The 18745-nt window shown below is 40.3% G+C and overlaps 1 protein-coding gene across 3 annotated transcripts in view; it reads left to right on the forward strand.

Moving 5' to 3' along the window:
- SCAI (suppressor of cancer cell invasion) overlaps positions 1-18745 on the forward strand; it is a 45226-nt gene that overhangs the window by 3381 nt on the left and 23100 nt on the right. For 2 of the 3 annotated variants that reach the window (XM_075170868.1, XM_075170869.1), the window contains exon 3: positions 12306-12437. In XM_075170868.1, the coding sequence (XP_075026969.1) occupies positions 12306-12437 (132 nt within the window). Of the gene's footprint in view, positions 1-6092; positions 6155-12305; positions 12438-18745 lie in introns of all 3 variants that reach the window. The other variant, XM_075170870.1, reaches the window with a different exon arrangement.

The raw sequence follows: 18745 nt of genomic DNA on the forward strand, positions 1-18745 counted from the left end.
AGAAGTTAGCAGAGGGATTCCTCTGCTGTGTGGCAGAGGAGCGGTCCAGGAGCAGTTCCTACTCAGGAGGGTGAATTCCCAGAGTGATGACGCTCTCTGTGTAATTCCTGAGCTTGCTGGTAGCTTACAGCCAAACACCGGTTTGGAGGGAAGAAGTGAACTGAACTGATCAAAAAGCTTTCCCCAGCTTGTACTGCATTCTCTTTTGTCAGAGTAAGGTTCCAGTTGGAAAGCAGCCATTGACACCTTGGCTGAGAATGCTAACAAGATCCAGAGTGTGATGATAACTGCCCTCCAGATCGGACGCTGGCCTGAACTGCCATTTGGGCCATCTAGTAAATAATTTGACTTGCTAGAAAGAAGTCTCCTAATTCTCCATATCACATTAACATCAAGCTAAATTGTATAGCAACCGTTCAGTTTTGAATTAATGAGTGTACATCAAAGAGTTAAAACATGTCATTTTCTGAGTAAAGAAAGAAAAAAAAAAAATCTATCTTGTAACTCGGATGCTTTTCAGGAACTTGGCCGCTCTAGATGCAAGAGGCATGTGCTTTTCCACCCTGCTTTAGGTGATGGCTTAGTTCAAGGGGGCCCAGATTTGGCTCAGTCAACAGTTGTGTTGGCGTCTTGCCATCGAATGTGCATAAAATGGAGCCGACTGCAATTCCCTCCTCACTCTAATATGGAGGGGCAGCCCAGAGAGACCTGGGGCCCCGGTATGCCTTGCTGTAGGTTGACTTGGCTATGAGAATTATACTGGGATGTGTGATCCCTGCAGCATAAACTGTTGTATTGTGACTTGATCATTGCTTTCGAGTCCCTGGATTGTATTTTGGTGTCTTGACATAACTAATGCATTTCAACCCCTTGTTGTGCCTGTGCTTCCAAAATCTTTCTCCCTTCTTACAGTGTCTTACGTGCTTTCCAGATGTATGAGGCTCATATCTCATTTGCAGACTCTTCCTATGATTTTGTGGCTTATGTGCGTTGCCACAAAATCAAGATAAAACGCAACTGGCATTGTAGCTACTCCAAGAACATTGTGTGTAAATAAACCACTAAATAGTTTCGCTTGTGAAATGTAAATACACACAGCTCAGCCCGCCGCAGCTGATGGTGTTTTTCTATCTCCCTTCTTCCCCTCCCACCCCTGCCAAGAGTAGGCTAGCCTGATGTTCTTTTTTCTATTGCTCTTTCATACAATGCAAATGACTACTAAGTACCATGTAGGTGGTATGCAGGCACCACTACAGATTCATGATTTGAATTTGGATGAGAGCAAACACTTGCATCCTCTTCCCCATTGCTTCTGAACTATCTTCTGGGGATTCCTGGACTCCAGTGACCCAGAAACTCTGCCTCAGTCTGACTTTTAGCTTCAGCTCATTTTTAGTAGCAAACTAGTTAAGTCAGTAGAAGAACAGAGGCCCAACTGTGATGACATTTTTAGCCTTTGCCCTTTGTTCATCCTATACACAAAAGGTCATGAACTGCAGTGAAAGAGGGATCACAGAGGGCGCAGAATGGACAAAGGTGGAACAAATTGCCAGTGGCAGAAACATAAAGAAGAGAAGGAAAAGTTTTGTGTTATAGAAGGAAATTGAAAAAGGCCACGTGCATCCCATGGTGGTATTGTGTCTCTTGTATTTAAAGTGAGCCTGCCCATAGTGAATTTGGAAGAGTCTGCTGGTAAGGTATGGCTTGGATGATCTCAGTGTAGAAGGCAGGAAGGGACAACACTCTGTTTCCATGGTATGATGTTAATGCACAGCTCCGCGTTGTTCTGGGAGAAAAGATGCCAAAGCTGCAGTTCTGGATACAGACAGGTGTGCTTTAAGCAATAAAAGGATTTTTAAAGACTTGTAAACCAAATGAAAAGTCTGATTCTATAGACTAAGCACTTACTTGAAGCTAAAATAATAGGACTGACACTACATGCTGGATATTCAAACCCATTTGACTCAGAATGGAGTCTAATTTGTGGTGTTGGCTGTTTCCCTACAGGAAGTCTTGAGACTGTTCCTGCTGAGATGTCAAAGGTAATGCAGAGGTGGCAGCTCACGTTAACTCTGGGGTCTTAATATGAGACAGTGTTTGCAAATCTCCTGGTCTTCTGATATGCTGAGGAATGAACTACACATCCATGTGAAAGTACTAAACTTTCAGTTTGCAGTAATAAAATAAAATTCTTGTATAACTCTGTGTGCCTGCTGTCTGTCGCTTCCACTTGCTATAGCATTGTGCATCTGGAGAATTGCGCGTGCGTGTTTTTATCTTGTTTTCTTATATATCCCTTTCCCTCTCCTTTCCCCTTTTTAGGAAACAAGGTTTATGCAAATGCCCAGTCAGGCTTCCTCTTTTTTCTTCTTCTCCAAGCAGATTTTAAATCACTTGTCCGATGTAACCAGTGTTGCTGTAGGGAGAAAAGTCCTGAAGATTATCTAGCCAGTGACATTCACAAAACTCAAAGGAAGTTGAAGGAGAGGGACATGTTTAGTGCATCTATTAAAGGGAGGGACAGGCAGAAGAGAGTTGTTACACTTTATAGGAGGCATCTGGCCAGCCAGCCAGCATGTGTGGAGCTCTGGGACAGTTGAAGCAGTTCCCTTTGCTGGGTGGGAGAGTTGGGGTTATTGTGATGGGTAGGGAAAGATCAACAGGGCCATGTACAGGTCGATGTGGGACCAGGCTTCCTCCGTCTGTAGAAGAGAGCATGACTGTTCATGCACAAATGTGTGCGCTAGTGTCACTAGCTCCATTGGTTTTCTATGTTTTTATTATTTTTTAAAAAATGTCTTCCCTCTTGCTTAATCTTTATAGTACTACTTCTGCAAGTTAGCTGTAAAATTGGTATATTTTAGTAGGAAAAATACTTTCTTGGTGAATTCCGAATTGGAGCAGAACTAGTTGCATTTGCAGATGATTTTCAGTCAGCCACACTGCGATTTGTTTACAAAATAGAAGTTTTTCACCCTCCTAGTTCATGCTGCATTTCTCCATAGTGCCCTTTTGAAATAAGCAAACATCCAGACAGAGAGAACATGATTTGACCAGCATTATTAACTAAATAAAATAGCTCCGTGACTCTTTCTTAAGTTAAATTGTAAGTTGCTTTTTGTTGTGTTCAAACAAAAAATGTCTCCAAAGTCTGGGCTGTGCCCAAGTCCTTTTCATTGTGTATCCTGTGTGCATGTTTATACAGCAGTGAGCATAGCTGGTACAGAAACAATCTAGTTGTTCTTTAAGCTAGACCTGGGTATTGCTGTCCTCCTGGACTACAAACCCTGCCAGGAGTCCAGGAGTGTCTCCTAGCCTGCTCGCAGATGCTTCCTGCAGCGTCCAAGTGAGCTACTGTAAAAGGAGCTTGGTACGTCTGGAAGAGCTGCAGCCACTGCAGTGCAGACATGCCCTGAGGTGAACAGTGGTTGGGAATGAGAAATGTCTGTGTTTGATTCCAACTTTTACTAAAAAACCTTGAAATAATAAAGAAATCTCCCCCCCCCCCTATATTTTATAAAGAAATGGTCTGATACTAAACTGCTCCTTGCTGTTCTCTCTGAAGTACTGACACCAGCAGCCTGTGAAACTTTCAGTGGGTGCACGCTCGTGTGTGTGGCGGGGGTTGTTATTTATTTATTTTGGTGTTTCTTGAATAGAACTGAGTGGTGTCTCAGGAGCTTGGGGACAGTGGCTCTCAATGGAGAATTAGGTATTCTGGAGAGAGGAGTGAAGTTGGGTTCTAATTAATTTTGTGTTGTCTGAGGCTCTGTCAGGACTAGCCCTCTGAGCAGATTACATGGAAACACACAGATGGTTTACCCAAAACATACAGTATAGCTTTGAAAGAAAACACAAGAGGCGAGTATGCCAGTCTGTAGAAGAAAAGGAAGGCAAATAGGGAGCAAAGGTAGACAGACATCTTGCTTGGCGAAGGCAAGAGCAGATGTTTCTTGGTACAGATCTGAGACATCGTCGTACCAGGCCTTATGTATGAATGATCAAGAGCTTAGTTTTATCTGTGCTATTAATTTGTGGATAAGAAATAGATACCAAGTGGGCATCTGGCTTTATATCACGTCCTCTTTTGGCAATGATGCTGTGGGAGATGTGTCAGGATGAAAAGTGAAAAGAGCTGGTCTCTTTGACTCAAGGTTTGAGACCTTTAAAATCCTAATAGATTGGAATGTGTTTTCTACCATCGGTTTCTGTGGAGAGCAGTTCTAATAACGTCTTAGTTGGGGAAATTCCTGTATCAACAAGGTAGATGTAGAAATTGTGCTTTTGCTTTTTGGATACCACTTGCATCTCTAAGTAAGGAGTGGGAAGCATTTGAAAAACAGAGTTTGTATCTGTGCTGTGATTTCCTGATTAAAATGGTAAAACTATCCATGAAGCTGTGAATCAGGATGCAGCCATCACTTACCCCTATCATTAGTTCACTTCTCTAAGCACATACTTCCTGCTCAACTCCTGAATTTTAATATTAATCAGAGACTCAACTGTAAACCTCAAGCCAATTTTACTTGATGCAAGCAATGAAACTCCAGATCAGCAAAAGTTTAGGACTTGTAGTTGATAAGGCAGTTTACTGTTCAGTACTACATATGTCACAGAAAGTTCTGATTCTCAGGCTAAAGTTAATCAATATAGTCCATCCAAGCTAGTTCACTGCTTGGTTTGCAGTTTGCTGTCTTCAGGTGGGTGAGTGAAAAAAACAAGAGCATTTCTTCCGAAAAAGAGAATGCTCTTCTACTTCCTCCTATCCCTATCCCCAACATTAACCATCCTGGATTGTCCTGTTAGATTTGCATCTGCTGCCCTGTTCAGAAGGTTGTGTACAGGTTATTTAAGGGACGGAGCTGAAGGCTCAGTAATCGAAATGGCTGGAGCCTGAGATAAAATACAGATTCTCGTTCTAATTTTAGCCAAGAAGCTTCACTGGGTCACATTGATCAGTTCTCTGCATTGTAATAAATTTGTTGCATAGTGTGAATGTTTAACATCCAAACTTTATCTTTGGAAGGCTGGAGCACCATGGAGATCAGTATTTGTAAGGTGCGTGAAGTCACCTGTTAAATGACACAACGAGTGACGTGTTCAGATTTTTGGAAGAGTTGCTTCTGAAAGGTTTCTGAAAGATGCGCTCATGCTTATACTTACAAAATCTTACAATTTTTTCTGAAAGTGATAGTTTAAAGTATAAATGTCTAAAAGTATAAAGTCTAAAAATTTAAGACTAAATTCTTCTGGTTTTGAAGTAAGAAAGACAGGTTATATATCATGTATGTGAAGTATCTGTACTCTGTACTGCTTGTATTCAGTACTATGGATTCTGATTTCCTTGTAAAATACCAGAACAAATGTGCCACTAAAGTCTTTGTAATGAGATTGTTTGCCTCTAGTAGTACAAGATGAGAGTTTTAAGTCTAATGCTGATGCTCTAGTGAGAAGAGAGTTGTTCTTTCAATTGACCATTTAGGTGAAGTAGATAAAGCACTGCTAATAGGTACTCACAGCTTTTATCCTCTAAATACTCATGTGATGAGGCTGTCCAGGTTGACTGGAAGGCAGGAGACGCTCGCGATTCCACAACAAAGTAGAAGAGCTGGCTTAAAAAAAGACTAATCGGTTGTACAAATGCTCTGTCAGAAGGTCAGTGTGCCGCATCCAGCTCTGCTGTGCAGCTCTAGGAAACTGCCCCTGATTCTACCTGTCCTTACTGAACAGAGTTTATACGTCCTAACTTCCGCCTGTACAGTATGCCATACAGTTATAGTATCACTAAATTTTCTGTGGAGTGAGGTTTTATTTGCTTGTAAATGTCAGGTGTGAAGTTATGATCACCCTCTTCTACCAGGCAGCTGAATGGCAGGTTATAGTGATCCTATGTAATAAATCTGGCTAAGGAGATGTGCATGTAATACAGTTATTTAACATATCTGTGCTTGACTTTCATTGTCAGCTTGATTTCCTTGAACCAGAGTATTCTTCCACCATTCACAAAGCGTGCCTTGCTTTACAGGCCTGAGTCCCAGTATAGGGCCAGTAGAGTGCGTACCGCTGACTTCAGCACTCTTTTTCCCTTCCAGCTGAGCCTGGAAAACCTTAGCCAAAAGACGGCAAACCACAGGGAAGTGGAAACGTGTGTGATGTAAGTGACACATAACTTTAAAAATCCTGGCTAGCATCATGAAACTTTCATCCATTTCCCATACCCCTCCTCCTGCTGCCTTTCAGCTCCAACTGCTTTGCATAGTCTTGCCATCCTCTGGGATGCCTCTAAGCTCTTCTACCCTGGGTGCTGCAATGGGATGAATTTGTCTATTAATGTATTGTAGTAAGCAAACCTGGAATTGTGTGTTCTGAGAGTGTGTTGGAAAGAACCTGGCACGCGAAGTGCAGTGCTTGGCTAGCACAATTTTTCTGCCTTGTATGGCCTGAGGAGTTGGCAAAATCTTTGAGAGAATAATAAGTTCTGCTGGAAGTTACCATTTTCTGTCTTATTTTAACAGTCTTTTAACCAATGTTCCAGTGCCTCCTTTTGCAGACTCTGGAGATCATTTTTTAACAAGTGCTACTTGAGAAAAAAGAAGGAAAAAAGTCATCCAAAACAGCCCAACAGTTTCTTTCGCATGAAAGAAAGCAAAAAGCATCAAACACAAGAACAAAAAATGAAGTAGGTGATATTTCTGGTATAGCTGGGCTGTCAAAACTGGAAGAACTGTCTGTTTGCAGAAAAGAAGCACAGATCTGTGGGTTGCTTCTAGTATCAAAGAGAAGGAGAGGTCCACATTGTGGACATACTACTGGTTGCATTTTATTTTTATTTTTCATTTGGAGCTCAGCAGTCCCTGAGGAGAGGGCGATGTCAGTAGCTATATTCCTCCCTTTGCTGTGCCCACTTGCTGTTTCTAATAATAATTTTCTCCTGTCTGTAATGCTGCTGCATTAAAACACAGTCTTTAGTGCAGGGAAGACCTCCTCCTTTCCTGAGCTGCTCATGATAGTAGTTCTTTCTTTGTACAGCACCAAATACCATCCCCTCCAGAGCATGATAAGCCAAAACCAGTGCATGAGATAACTGATTTTATGCTCCTTCTCTGTGAGCTGGAAAAGCCAGCTTCACCTATCATTTAACGGCTCCTGTTGCCCTTTTTCTTTCCATCTTCCTTTCCCATCTTTCCTTCATATTCAGGCATGTGCTGTGGCTGAGTGAAACCAGGGTTTGAATTGCAGTGGCGCCTGTCTCATGTCTATAACCAAAATGCTTCTTTGAATTTGAGATCTGTAGAAGAATGACCTTCTGGCAGCTTTTCCAAAGATATCTCACAGGGGGAAATTGTCACGCTTGTTGCTACAGTGCTTAATTCTTCACTGCTTTTATTTCTTTCTTGGTTGAACCCCTTATTTCTTTTCCTGATTACTTTTTTGTAGAAGGAAGACTGTTTGCCCATGATGTGATTCAGTCTGAATATTTTTATAATGTATTTTCTGTATGGTGTTATTTTATAATTGTCATGAAGATAAATTTCACATGTAGTGAGTAAGTAACCAGTCCATTCTGAGCAGGACTTATGCTTGCTTTTAAAGTGTAACCTTTGAGGATTTTCAGTAGGACTTTCCACTATACTGTGTACATGTGTAAATACACTGGGTAATTTCGAAGTACCCTTGTTTTCCGAGTGCAATATGTGGCACAGCCAGAACATGCCTTTAATTATCCTGCAAGAGAGTGTAACTTGATCTCATCCATTGTCACTGTCCAAAGTTGATTATTTGGAGCATACTTGTTCTGTCATCCCAGAGGTGTTATGTCTGTTGTGTCTATTCTATCCCATGGGCAATTGTGCTTGCATCTTCAGGTCATTAAGAACAGAGATAGTTTCATAATTGTGTGGGTAACTAAGGTTTCATTTCATTCTACTTTTACCTGTGATTTAGCTGTTTTATTATAAAATAACCCAGAAACAAAGAGGGCACATTGAGCCTTCTGTGTTTAATTTATTATGTACTAATGGAATAGCTTTTCATAAACACCCAGAGTCTTCTCCATTCATTCTGATGTCTTAGATCAAGAGACTTCTGGTCACCTCCCTCCCTCTAAAAGCGTCAGTAGAAAATGAGATGAATTTTTGCATCTGTCTTACTGTGTAGGTGCTTAAGGTTGAGTGAGAGGAATACCATCAAAATGTTTGACAGTAAAGTTAGGCTAAGCATGTCTGAAAAGCTGGCAGATACAATTTTTACAGATCATGATACAGGGCAGAGTTTTTTGAGTTTCTTGTAGAAAGTTCTATCCAAAGCCGTTTTTAAAATAAACATTAAACGTGTAATTCAAAGCATGCTGATGAAAGTATGCATTGAGTGTTTTATTCCAGGTCTAACATGTAAGTCTTTCTTTTATATCATATGAAATACATATGGCAATCCAGATTAGAACCAGGTAGAAGGCATATTTGGAATGCTGAATGGTAGGGATATTTTCATGGCAGCAAGAATCATAATCAGTTTTTTTAGTTTATTACTATTAGCTATATTTTAGTCTTTTTGTATCAACAACCCATTGCTGAGTATTGGTTTTAATGGAAATTAAAATCATGAACAAACTTAGAAGTTTTATTAGAAGGTCTGCGAAAATTTTGCCATTTGCAACAAGAAGATTTCCCCTCTCCTTCCACCTGTCCTCTTTAATCACCACGCACACATACACACACACACAAAGTTTGCGCTGCAGTACCTTAATAAGTACATCTCTTTGTTTTAAACCACTGTTTTGGTCATGTTCAGTAATAGTGCTTTACAGTGTCAAATACTGATATTAGCTGGTTTTTGTTTTGGCCTGTCCTGTTTCTCACTATCTTCATGCTGCTGGTTGTGCCAGGATGTTAACCTTCCCTGGAACACTGACAGCATCCCATGTTTGTGGTAGTCATCAGCTGCTTAAATAATATAAAATGTAGGGATAATACTATGTAGTGGAACTATTACATTTTTAAACACAATCTAGTTTTTATTGTCTTTGCTAAGTTCATGTGACATACAGTTGTCTCAGAAGTCTTTTATTGTTGTGGCAAGACATTGCCTGGCAGGCAGGCCCTCTATACATAAAAACCAAAGTTGCTTCTTACAAATGAACCTGAACTTTTTGTAAGATACTCATTTTAGAGAACTCAGGGTTTTGTTGTCTTCCTCTCTATTCTAATTAATTTTTTGTTCTCCCATCCCTTCCTTTCATATTTGTTTTTCTGTTGCTTCACAGGGTTTTTTTTGTCTCTGCTTTTTGTGCTTGAGGCAGCTTCGCTTTAAAGTGGAACTTGATCAGGCATTTATTGATATTTTGATTTCTAAAGCAGTACAAGCTAAAGTCTTGATGTATGTGTACACATGTTGGTGGATGTGGTTTTTAAGATTTCAGCTTCCTCAGTTGTAGAGTGAAGATGCAATTTTGCAGATACTGTAGTTTCACGTCTTCTGTGTGGAACAGTCTGTTTTACCAGTAGGGATTCTTTTCTGGACATAAGTTTGAGTGACTGAGACTTAACTTCATTTCCTCTCTTTCAAAAAGTAAAACCTTGACTATTCTAGTAAGTGTGCTCCTTTTGTGTGCTTCTGCATGTAAATCTCTGCCTCTTACTCCTCACCCTGGCTATATAGTACCACATTTTTGCCTAAACTCAGGCTACTGGTTGCCTTAATACCATCTGTATTACTTGATTGCAACATACATTTTTTCATTTCTGAACCTGTGAATAAAGGAAAATCTGTCCTAGTGGAATGTCTTCAGGGTATACTGATTTTTCAGGCTTCTTTGCAATGTCAGAATGTGCTTAAATGTGGTTTGTTTCCTAGGTTCCTTCAGCAGCAGTCTCTGATAAGAAGACAGGTTGTTCCCTCTGCTTTCGGCAGTTTCTTTCCATGAGCAGAAAAGGTGCTTTTGCTCTCTGCTTCAGTAATAGGTCCAAACCCACATGCTGATAGCTGTATCAGGAGGCTGACTATACAGAATATTCTCCAATGTTTTGTTTTCGGTTTGGTAATTTCCCTTTTTTTTTTTTTTTTCTTTTTCTTTCTTCTCTCAGTTCCTCTAACTTTCTACAAACTAGGGTTGTGCTAAATATTTAGGAACTGGCTGGGCTTGGAGTAGGCTTTCAAAATGCGCCTTAATTGTCTATAAGCTGAAAGACGTTTTTTCTCCTTTCTCTGCAAAAAGTATTTTTCCTGCCTTCTCATACCTTTCAGATCGGCAGGCAGTGAATTTTCTAGCATGTCTTTTATTGATTGCATAAATGGCCCTCTTCGCAGTGGGTATAGCAGACTCCCTCAACGTGAGAACAGTTGGTTTTACTTGCCTGTGTCGGGGCTAACACAGATTCAGTTGGTCAATGTTAGCAGCAGTTGGGGTAGTTGGATAGTATAACTTAAGGGTAGTATAAAATAAAATTGACTTTACCATTAAATTAAAGGAATGATATACAGACTGTATGAAACATACTTTGCAATTTAAGCAAGTTCCTCAATTTTTGAAAATGTATCTTAAGCTGCTCTAGAGTGCCTGGTCTACCACAGTGGAGCACTGCAGAATCCAAGGGCCTCGCCGCAGGATTTAGGTCACCCTTGCTGCGGAGCACACAGGACGTGGGGTATTGTCCCTCTTCCTGAAATTCCTGAATCACCTCCTGGCTGCTTCTGACATCTGTTTTTTAGCTCTCACTGTTCACTTCGATTTCATATGTTGGTGCTTTAAGTACTCAGTGTTGTTTGTTTCATGCTGTGTGAATGTAAATGTTTAGAGATTTCAAACACAAGCTTGTGCTTCACAATATTCATGCCCTGCTTGCTAGGCTCATGCCAACAGCTTTTGACATCTGGTTGGTATGTTTTGAACTCTCTTATATTGTCTGGCACCCATATTGCAGTTACCTGACAATAAGTAGATGCTTCCTACCTTTTTCTGGAACTCTTCAACAAGCGGTTTGTGCAGTGCATCCCATGTCCTTGCACTAGTGCTCTAGTGCACTGTCAGGTGAATGTGTGCTGCATCTTTTCTAAACTGGGAAATCGTGAAACTGCTTGGTTGGCAGGATATGCTCACTAACTTATCCCCAAAAGCTGGGGGGAGCTGCTGATTTCTTCTGCATTTGGTAGGCGTGAAATATTTGTTCAGGGAAGTATTTCTAAAGTCTGCTTGGTTATTTTGAAGGTTTTTCCTGACGATGAAAGATGCTTCTGGGTACTTTCTAATGACTGTAAGGAGTTAGCTTTGCCATTGTCTGGCTTGAATTGGGACTTGTAGGTAATTATTTATGCAAATAGCATCCAAACAAAGCTTCTGCACAAATGGAAACCTGTTGCTTAACAAAAGTGCTTACCAGAACCGGTAGAGAAGTTGCTGAAAGGAAAAGCTCTGCCTTTGCCCAGTTACAGGTGTGTTTATCTTGCACTAAAATTCTTACAGAGCACAGAAGAGCCAAAGATCTGGCAGCCATTTTCAGAGGAGCATGTTTTGTTGCTGCTGCTGAGAAATCTGTAGCTCACATTTGGATGATCAAAAGGGTAATTTTACATCTGTGTATGTTTCAAGTAAGATTTTAAAAGCCACTCTGCCTTTATAGGCTTTCATGTTTCCTTACTTACTCAATACTAGGATTATTTACATTATATCTTTTTTTGTTCAGGTGATTACTGTACAATATGACATTTTACTCATATGAACAGTAAAAATCAATCTGCAGGTGTAATTGTGGGCAGTGCAAGCCATGGAATTAAACAGTCATGAGGAAGTAGAGAAGAAGCAGGATATTTTTTAGCATTCTGTCTAAAATTGCTGTGTTTTAGCAATAGCAACTAGTGAGCTACAGTTTTCAACAGTTACAGAAGAAAATGAAATGTAAACAGAACTGAGACTAGTCTCTTTAAATACAGCTGCAGGACAAACACCTCTGCAGAAAGGCAAATTTAGAGAGGATTTCTTTGTCCAAGTATGAAACCCAAGTACTGTTTGTGTTACAGTCCTTTTGTTGGCAGTTTTGTGTTTGTGAATACAGTCCTCAGAGTTATTTTATTTTATGACTGTTGTACCACTTTTATTTTTAATTTTGCTCTGTTAACTAGTGCATTGTGCAATAATTAGTCCCATGCTTTGATTCTCAGCTGTTATTTTTAATGAGTCTTGAGAAGAGTAACCTGTGGGAGAATTGCATGCTCTTTGTTACCATCCCCATGGAACTGTACATGCATCTAATCTGGATGAGTTCATAGTAGCCCTCAATTTTTAAGTAATATGGCTATTTTCTTCTTCATAGGACTGAGTTTGCCCTAAAAGAAATCATGTCATCAGGAGGAGCTGAAGATGATATTCCTCAAGCAGAGAGGAAAACAGTGACAGACTTTTGCTACTTATTGGATAAATCTAAACAGCTATTCAATGGCTTAAGGTTAGTGCATTTTTGACAGTATTCCTTCAGAAAAGCATTGGAACGTACACTTTAGAATGTGAGTGATGCTGAAGTCAGTTGTACAATTAACATTTCGAACTCAAATCCAGTGAGTTTATTTAGGAGAGAACAATGTGCACCTATGTATGAGTAGTTTTGGACCATGTATGTAAGAATATCTGTAGGCGTAGAGGTTCACGCATTTCTTCTGAGACAGTAGGGAAGGAAATGTGAGAAAGGTGAGCTGAATATCTTGGTCATGTCAGTTAACAGTAAACTGGAAGTTGGAAATTCCGTGAAATTGATAGAATTTGTACTGAAATGTTGTGTATGAAGAACACAATTAAAGACTAGGTGTGGCTGTATACAGCTAACAGCATGCAAGTCCAAAACCCCACAGTTTCTGTACCGAAAAAAAAAAAGGGATGACAAGGAGTGGCCTAGGTGGGAGGAAAGGTTGGGAGGGAATATTTTTGGGGAAGAAATTTAGGAAGTGATAAACAGAAACATCCAAACCATAGCCTGTGTGTGTCTGGTGAAACAAATGCTTAATCTGAACTGTGGAGAAAGGTAAAATCTGCATTTATCTACAAAACATCGGCAATAACATCTAGAAAGTCTAGCTGTTTTGTCAGCACCAATAAGAAGGGGAATAAGAGTAAGAGGAGTTCAAGGAAAATGGTGCACGTTTGGACAGTGATAATAGGCATCCTGTTTATGTCAATATATGCTGAGTTAAAGATTATGTATTCAAGAGCTGTTTTATTCCTAAGCTTTGCTGTAGAGTCTCTTAAGCAACATGGTTTTTAGCTCATATCTTGTTGGCAGTTCAGCGTCTTACTGGTCTCTGAGTAATACTGTATGTTTGGGCCCATATAGCTTGCTGTTACTCAAACACAGATGGTTAGCAAAGATGTTTTTAATTCCTCCTCCCCGCCCCCCGCTATTGATAATCCTTTCATGTCCTTTGAAGTTGATTACCAAATCCAAAACAAACAGTTTGTGCTCCAAAATCTGGATGGTAAATGGGCAGTAGAGACAAGGAGTTCTTGGTGATTGCATTCGGCACCCCATGAAACAGGGTCTAAAGCAAAAGGACTGAGATCTTGAGGCCAGGATTTCCAGGACCATATATGCCATTACATTGGCTTTCTGATACATCTTGCTTGAAATTTTGGCCCGAGTCACTGCAGAGTGCAAATTAATACAGTTCATGTCTGGATGCATGATGGTCCAGTTCAGATCACAGATATGGCAGAGCACCTACAGCCATTCTGTCTTTTCCTTTGGGCATGGAGGCAGTTAGTACTTGTATCAGATTTCCAGATGAGACATGTAGTTTCTGTGGCATGGTACTTTGCCAAAAAGAAACCTTCTTATCCAGCTAGATGAAAAGAAAATGGAAAATATCTTTGGATGAAATTTGGGCAATAAAAATAGAGAGATGGGCTTCACCAGCCAGCTCTTCTGTGTGCAAATAAGAACGTACTGGAACGGGAGCCTGCCTCTGTCCTTACTGTAACTTGACACAATTAACGTAGTTGCTTCTTGCACTGAACTTGACCACCGTTTCACCTATAAGGCCTGTGATTCCTATGGGCGTAATGACTGGATAAAGCAGCATTATAATTTTTAGGTATCTCCTCTGTTAGTGCTTGTTCTTTTCTGGCTAGTTCACCTGAAAATGACTTGACGAGTATCCTAATTCTTAGTCCAGTTGCTTGCTTTTCCCTCTAGTATAATAAATGCATTTGATGCATGCCTGCTGCCTTCTATTTTGAAGATGATGATGGCTTTTGCTGCTGTGTTTTATGCCATTCTCTTGTCCCTACCACGTTTCATGGAAAAGAAGTGATGGGGGAGGGAGAGGAGAGCAATGATTTCCTTCCTGAAACCTCTCTGGGCACTTCAGCTACAGGGAACTGAGCCTATAGCTGTGTTGGCAGCTGCTTAGCTGTTGCTGCTGCCAAAAATGCAAGCCTGCCACGTCTTTGTTTCAGTAGCATTTCCTTCCTCTCTTCCCAATACAGATGCCAAATACAGCATTTGAGGAAAACATATGATAATCTGCCAAGGTTGCTGCTCCAAAGTATACTTCATGCTCACACTACCAGTGATACCATCCTTTTGTGGCCATGCCTGCTAGAGTAACTTAGCGGGGAGGTTGTCTTTCTAGTGTCTGTACTCCCTTTTCGAACACCCTGAGCTATAAGTTAGAAACAACTGTTAATGAAGTGTGTTCCAATTGCTCTCTTCTCTCCTTTCCCCACTCCCACTTGCTTTTTTCTTGGAAAAAGGCTGGAAAGAGGGAGCATGTTAGGAAGCAGTTTTTCATGGTGTACTGTCACCAGTTATTATTTTCTTTTTAATGTTAAAAAATGCTTAAATGTGTTCAGTATCACAGAGAAGCTTGAAACTTTAAGAAATGGAAATATTTCCACATACATCATACTTTCCCAGATTGTAAGGTCTTGTTGCTCATTGTGCGGGCTGCAAAAACCATGACTGCTGTCCTTTCATGGAAAGAGATGACAGTGTTTAACCATTTATTTTGTAGACTTCTAGTAAGATGCAAGTTGAACTTCCTGGTTTTGTTCCATGCTGCTGCTGCTGATGTAGAAACAACAGCACCCTGTTAGCTTCAGGTAATGCTGCAGGCTGGTACTGGGGAGGGACTGGCTTCTCACACCGATTGCATCAGTGAGGCAAGTTACTGTGAGTGCTACTGGTGTGCTTACTGTCTTTGTGGGTTATTAGAGGCGATAGGGAAGCTACACAATAATGCCGTTATCTCACTGCTGCTTAGGTTCTGGGAATAGGAGCCTGTAATTACGATAAGCCTATGAACATAAAAGGAAATTGTCTTTTTTATCACCTGTCAAAACTGTGAATGTATTTAAAGCTCTGAATGTTAAACTTATAGTTATTGTAACCTTCCGTTTTGAAGTGTACTGCTGAGTCTCTAGGACTTTCTCAATATCTTTACATCTGGAAGTTGTCCCTATGTGACAACTTCCATGTGGTGCTGGCCAAACAAACCTCAGCACCTTTAATTGGTTTTCAGCCAGTATTATCTGGCTTCTGCCAACAGCATGGCTGAAATGAACTACTGACAGAAAATGAATTACAAGCACATAAGTAGTGCTGGTCTTTGCTGAGATTATACAGAAAGAATTGGATAGAATTCTGGACTGTCTATGGAATTTATGCACTAGCCACTTTAGTGTGGCAAGGGAACCAGTCTTCTGTGCCCAGTGTGAGAAACCCATCCTTTTAGAACATCTGAATTTGTGTCTTCACGTCTAGTTTGGAATGTTTTAAAAGCCCAGAAATTGGAAACAGTCTCAACTTGTTGTTGGAGGCTATTGTAATGAAGTGTGTAACTGTTGTCTTTGTCTGGATAGAACTGTCCTAAATCAAAGCATCTCCATTCCCTCCTCTGCATCTGGATTGCTTCTTGCTGCCACTTCCTCCCTCCTGTAAAGCTGATCGTGATCAGTAACGGCATGTGAGTACCCTTACCACTGCCTGTTCTGTACCCAGCATCTTCAGGCAGGCACACCCCAGAGGAACATGAGGCTGTTGCCTTTTTCTCTCCGTATTGCTCTAGTATCCTTCTGTAGATCTGGAAGTAGCAAAACGTCTTGCTATAACACAGGTCTTTTGCTCTCAAGTTGGGATTGCTTGTATTTTTGCTTCTGGATTATATATTCTCTGACTCCTTGAGTGGGAGGAGTTGTATTAATAATCCACTCTGCAGTCGACCATGTCTTTAGTATTCTTTTGGGCTATTTCTCACCAAATAATGCAGATCCTCTGGTCCAATTAAAAAAACTGCACTAAATGTACTCTTTTGCTTATGCATCTGTTTTCTCACAGCAAAATTTCTTGATAGATGGGGGCAACGTGCATGATGTTCAGAACACAAAACAGTAAATGGATAGCAGCAATGGCAGCTCTTGTCTGCAAAAATCTGTGGTGAAACCACGGTAATGTATTGTCATAAATGAAGTTTTATTACAGCCATGTCAGAATACTATCAAAAGAACAAGTGCTACTGTCTGTTTCCATGGAGATCTTTCCTGTTCCCTGGGGAGCCGAGGAATCGCAGGGTATTGTGCAGCTATGCCAGCTGCAATTAGGCAAGCACGCTGCTTGAGAAATATACATGTGGACACCCAGCAGTGACTGTGGACAACAACGGCCAAACATGTGTACACTGTGCTAACAGAGACTTTTTAAAATGCCACTAATTTTCATATATTCAAAACTAATGCAGCGCAGCGAGTTGAACTAGGTCTTATAAGAATGCTTAGGCTTATACAGAGGAAGGTGCAGAATCGAGGGGGTGACAGAGGTGCGCAAGGGAAGATGACAGGGGAGGTATAAAGACATGTTAGCTTACTGATGAGGAATATATGCATAATCATGATCAGCAAATAGTTACCTGCTTATTTCTTAAGTTGTGCACATACCTACTTCTTGGTGTTTGAGAGAAGGGTATGTTTTCTTGTTGCCTTATGTTAGACTTTTGCTCAAATGTGCTAAGCAACTTGGCCTAGAAAGCCCAATTTACTACTGGTAGGGTTCTTTGAGTCAACTTGCTAATTCAGTCATTCTTTAAGTTAGTGCCAGGGAACTTTGATTTTTATTATTTTTTTTTAATGATCAATTTTAATGTTGTTTTGTATTTGTATTCACTCTTTATTTTAAATTTTTTTTTTTTTTTAACATTGAAACTTGTAGAAGTGCTAATTAAAATTTACACTACCTCTTGCTATATCAAAGCCTGCAATATATCTTAGGCATGTATTTGGACAGTTTCTTAACTTCTTTTTTTTTAGTTAAAATGTTTATATCTATTACAACAATAGAAACTGATGAATGTTGCAGTAAATGCTTTAAATTTGCATGTGTTTGTATCAAGCTGTATTTGAATGAAGATGTTGGTGCCCTGAAACACGTTTATGCTCCTGTTTACCCCTTGCTACACCGAAGTATGTTCCAAGCTGTTGAGCAGCCAATTGCAAGTTTGAGAGGATTTTTTTTTTTTTGTAAAATCCTACTCAGATTCCTTGGCATCTTCATAGAATAGCAGCAGCAAGTACTGGAAGGGTTTTCCAGGCTGGTAAGAGTTATAGCTGATAACAGATTCATTTTACATGTAGTAACTAAGCTAGGTCCCTTCAAGCTGTGTGGGAAGTACAGTTGGCTGATGAGCAAAGGAATATTAATTTCCTTTTCTACCTAGGGTGCTGTTAAAGCAATTACAGCTAGCAGTAATGCGCCAGTACACTGCTCTGGAAATCATAGTGTACTGCTTTGCTTGTCTTACTCCTCAGAGGACATGGCATGGTTTCCAAAAGGTGGTGTTTCCCTCAGTCTCAACCTCCCAGGCTTGGAAGTGGAATGTGCTGCTTTTCTGTGCCCATCTGCTGAAGACTGGGGTGTTGGATGGTACGTTAACCAGCACAGAAATTTGAGAGAGCATTCCCTGAAGAAATTATTCTTGAATCAAATGAAAGATTATGCCATCTTGAAAAAGTTGTTCCATTTCCACGTAGAGTTGTATAGCTCCTTTGAATCAGCTTCAGTACAGATTTGTAAGCAACGTGTTCAGTGGGACTGAGGGTTTTTAGTCTTCTCTGTTGCATTTGTTCCAAGATTCAAGTACCTCCCAGGTGAAGGCTTTCTGTTAGGATTGAGAGCACATATCTTTAAAGCTAAAATCCTAAGGACTACATCATCGTTGTGGGGTGGAGGTGGAGGGAAACATATCCCAGTGTGGAAATCGAGTGGAGGTATGAAAGCAGAACTGAACTGGATTGACTAACTCACCTTACAGCACTGGAGACTGATAGGAAAAAAACAGGTCTCAGGTTCTGACAAATCACTAATTATGAGTTAGAGGGTGACAAATGTTGTGGTGATGATGTAACCTAACTCAGTGAACGTTAGCGGCGAGCATCCCTATGCTTGCTTGATGTGGTCACATTTGGACAGCTGATTTATGTATGTTGTTACAGGGTCTGTTTCTGAAACACAGTGAACAACCTCATCCATTTAAAAAAGATTATTTCCTTAATGAGTAGCAAGAAATACCATCAGTCTAAATGAGTCTAAATGAACTAATTTCCATTAGATTGTTCTGCTTGCTCTTGGGAAGGTTTTTTTTTTTACTATGATATTTTAAGAGTCCAATTTAGCTTTCTGTGCATATAACCATAAAATTACTTCTCTTTTAGCAAGACAGTAAGATGTTTTCAGTCACCTGTTGTTGAAAAATGCATGCAGGAACATGGTCACTT

This window comes from Calonectris borealis, chromosome 21 (genome assembly GCF_964195595.1).
Source record: "Calonectris borealis chromosome 21, bCalBor7.hap1.2, whole genome shotgun sequence".
Taxonomy (NCBI): domain Eukaryota; kingdom Metazoa; phylum Chordata; class Aves; order Procellariiformes; family Procellariidae; genus Calonectris; species Calonectris borealis.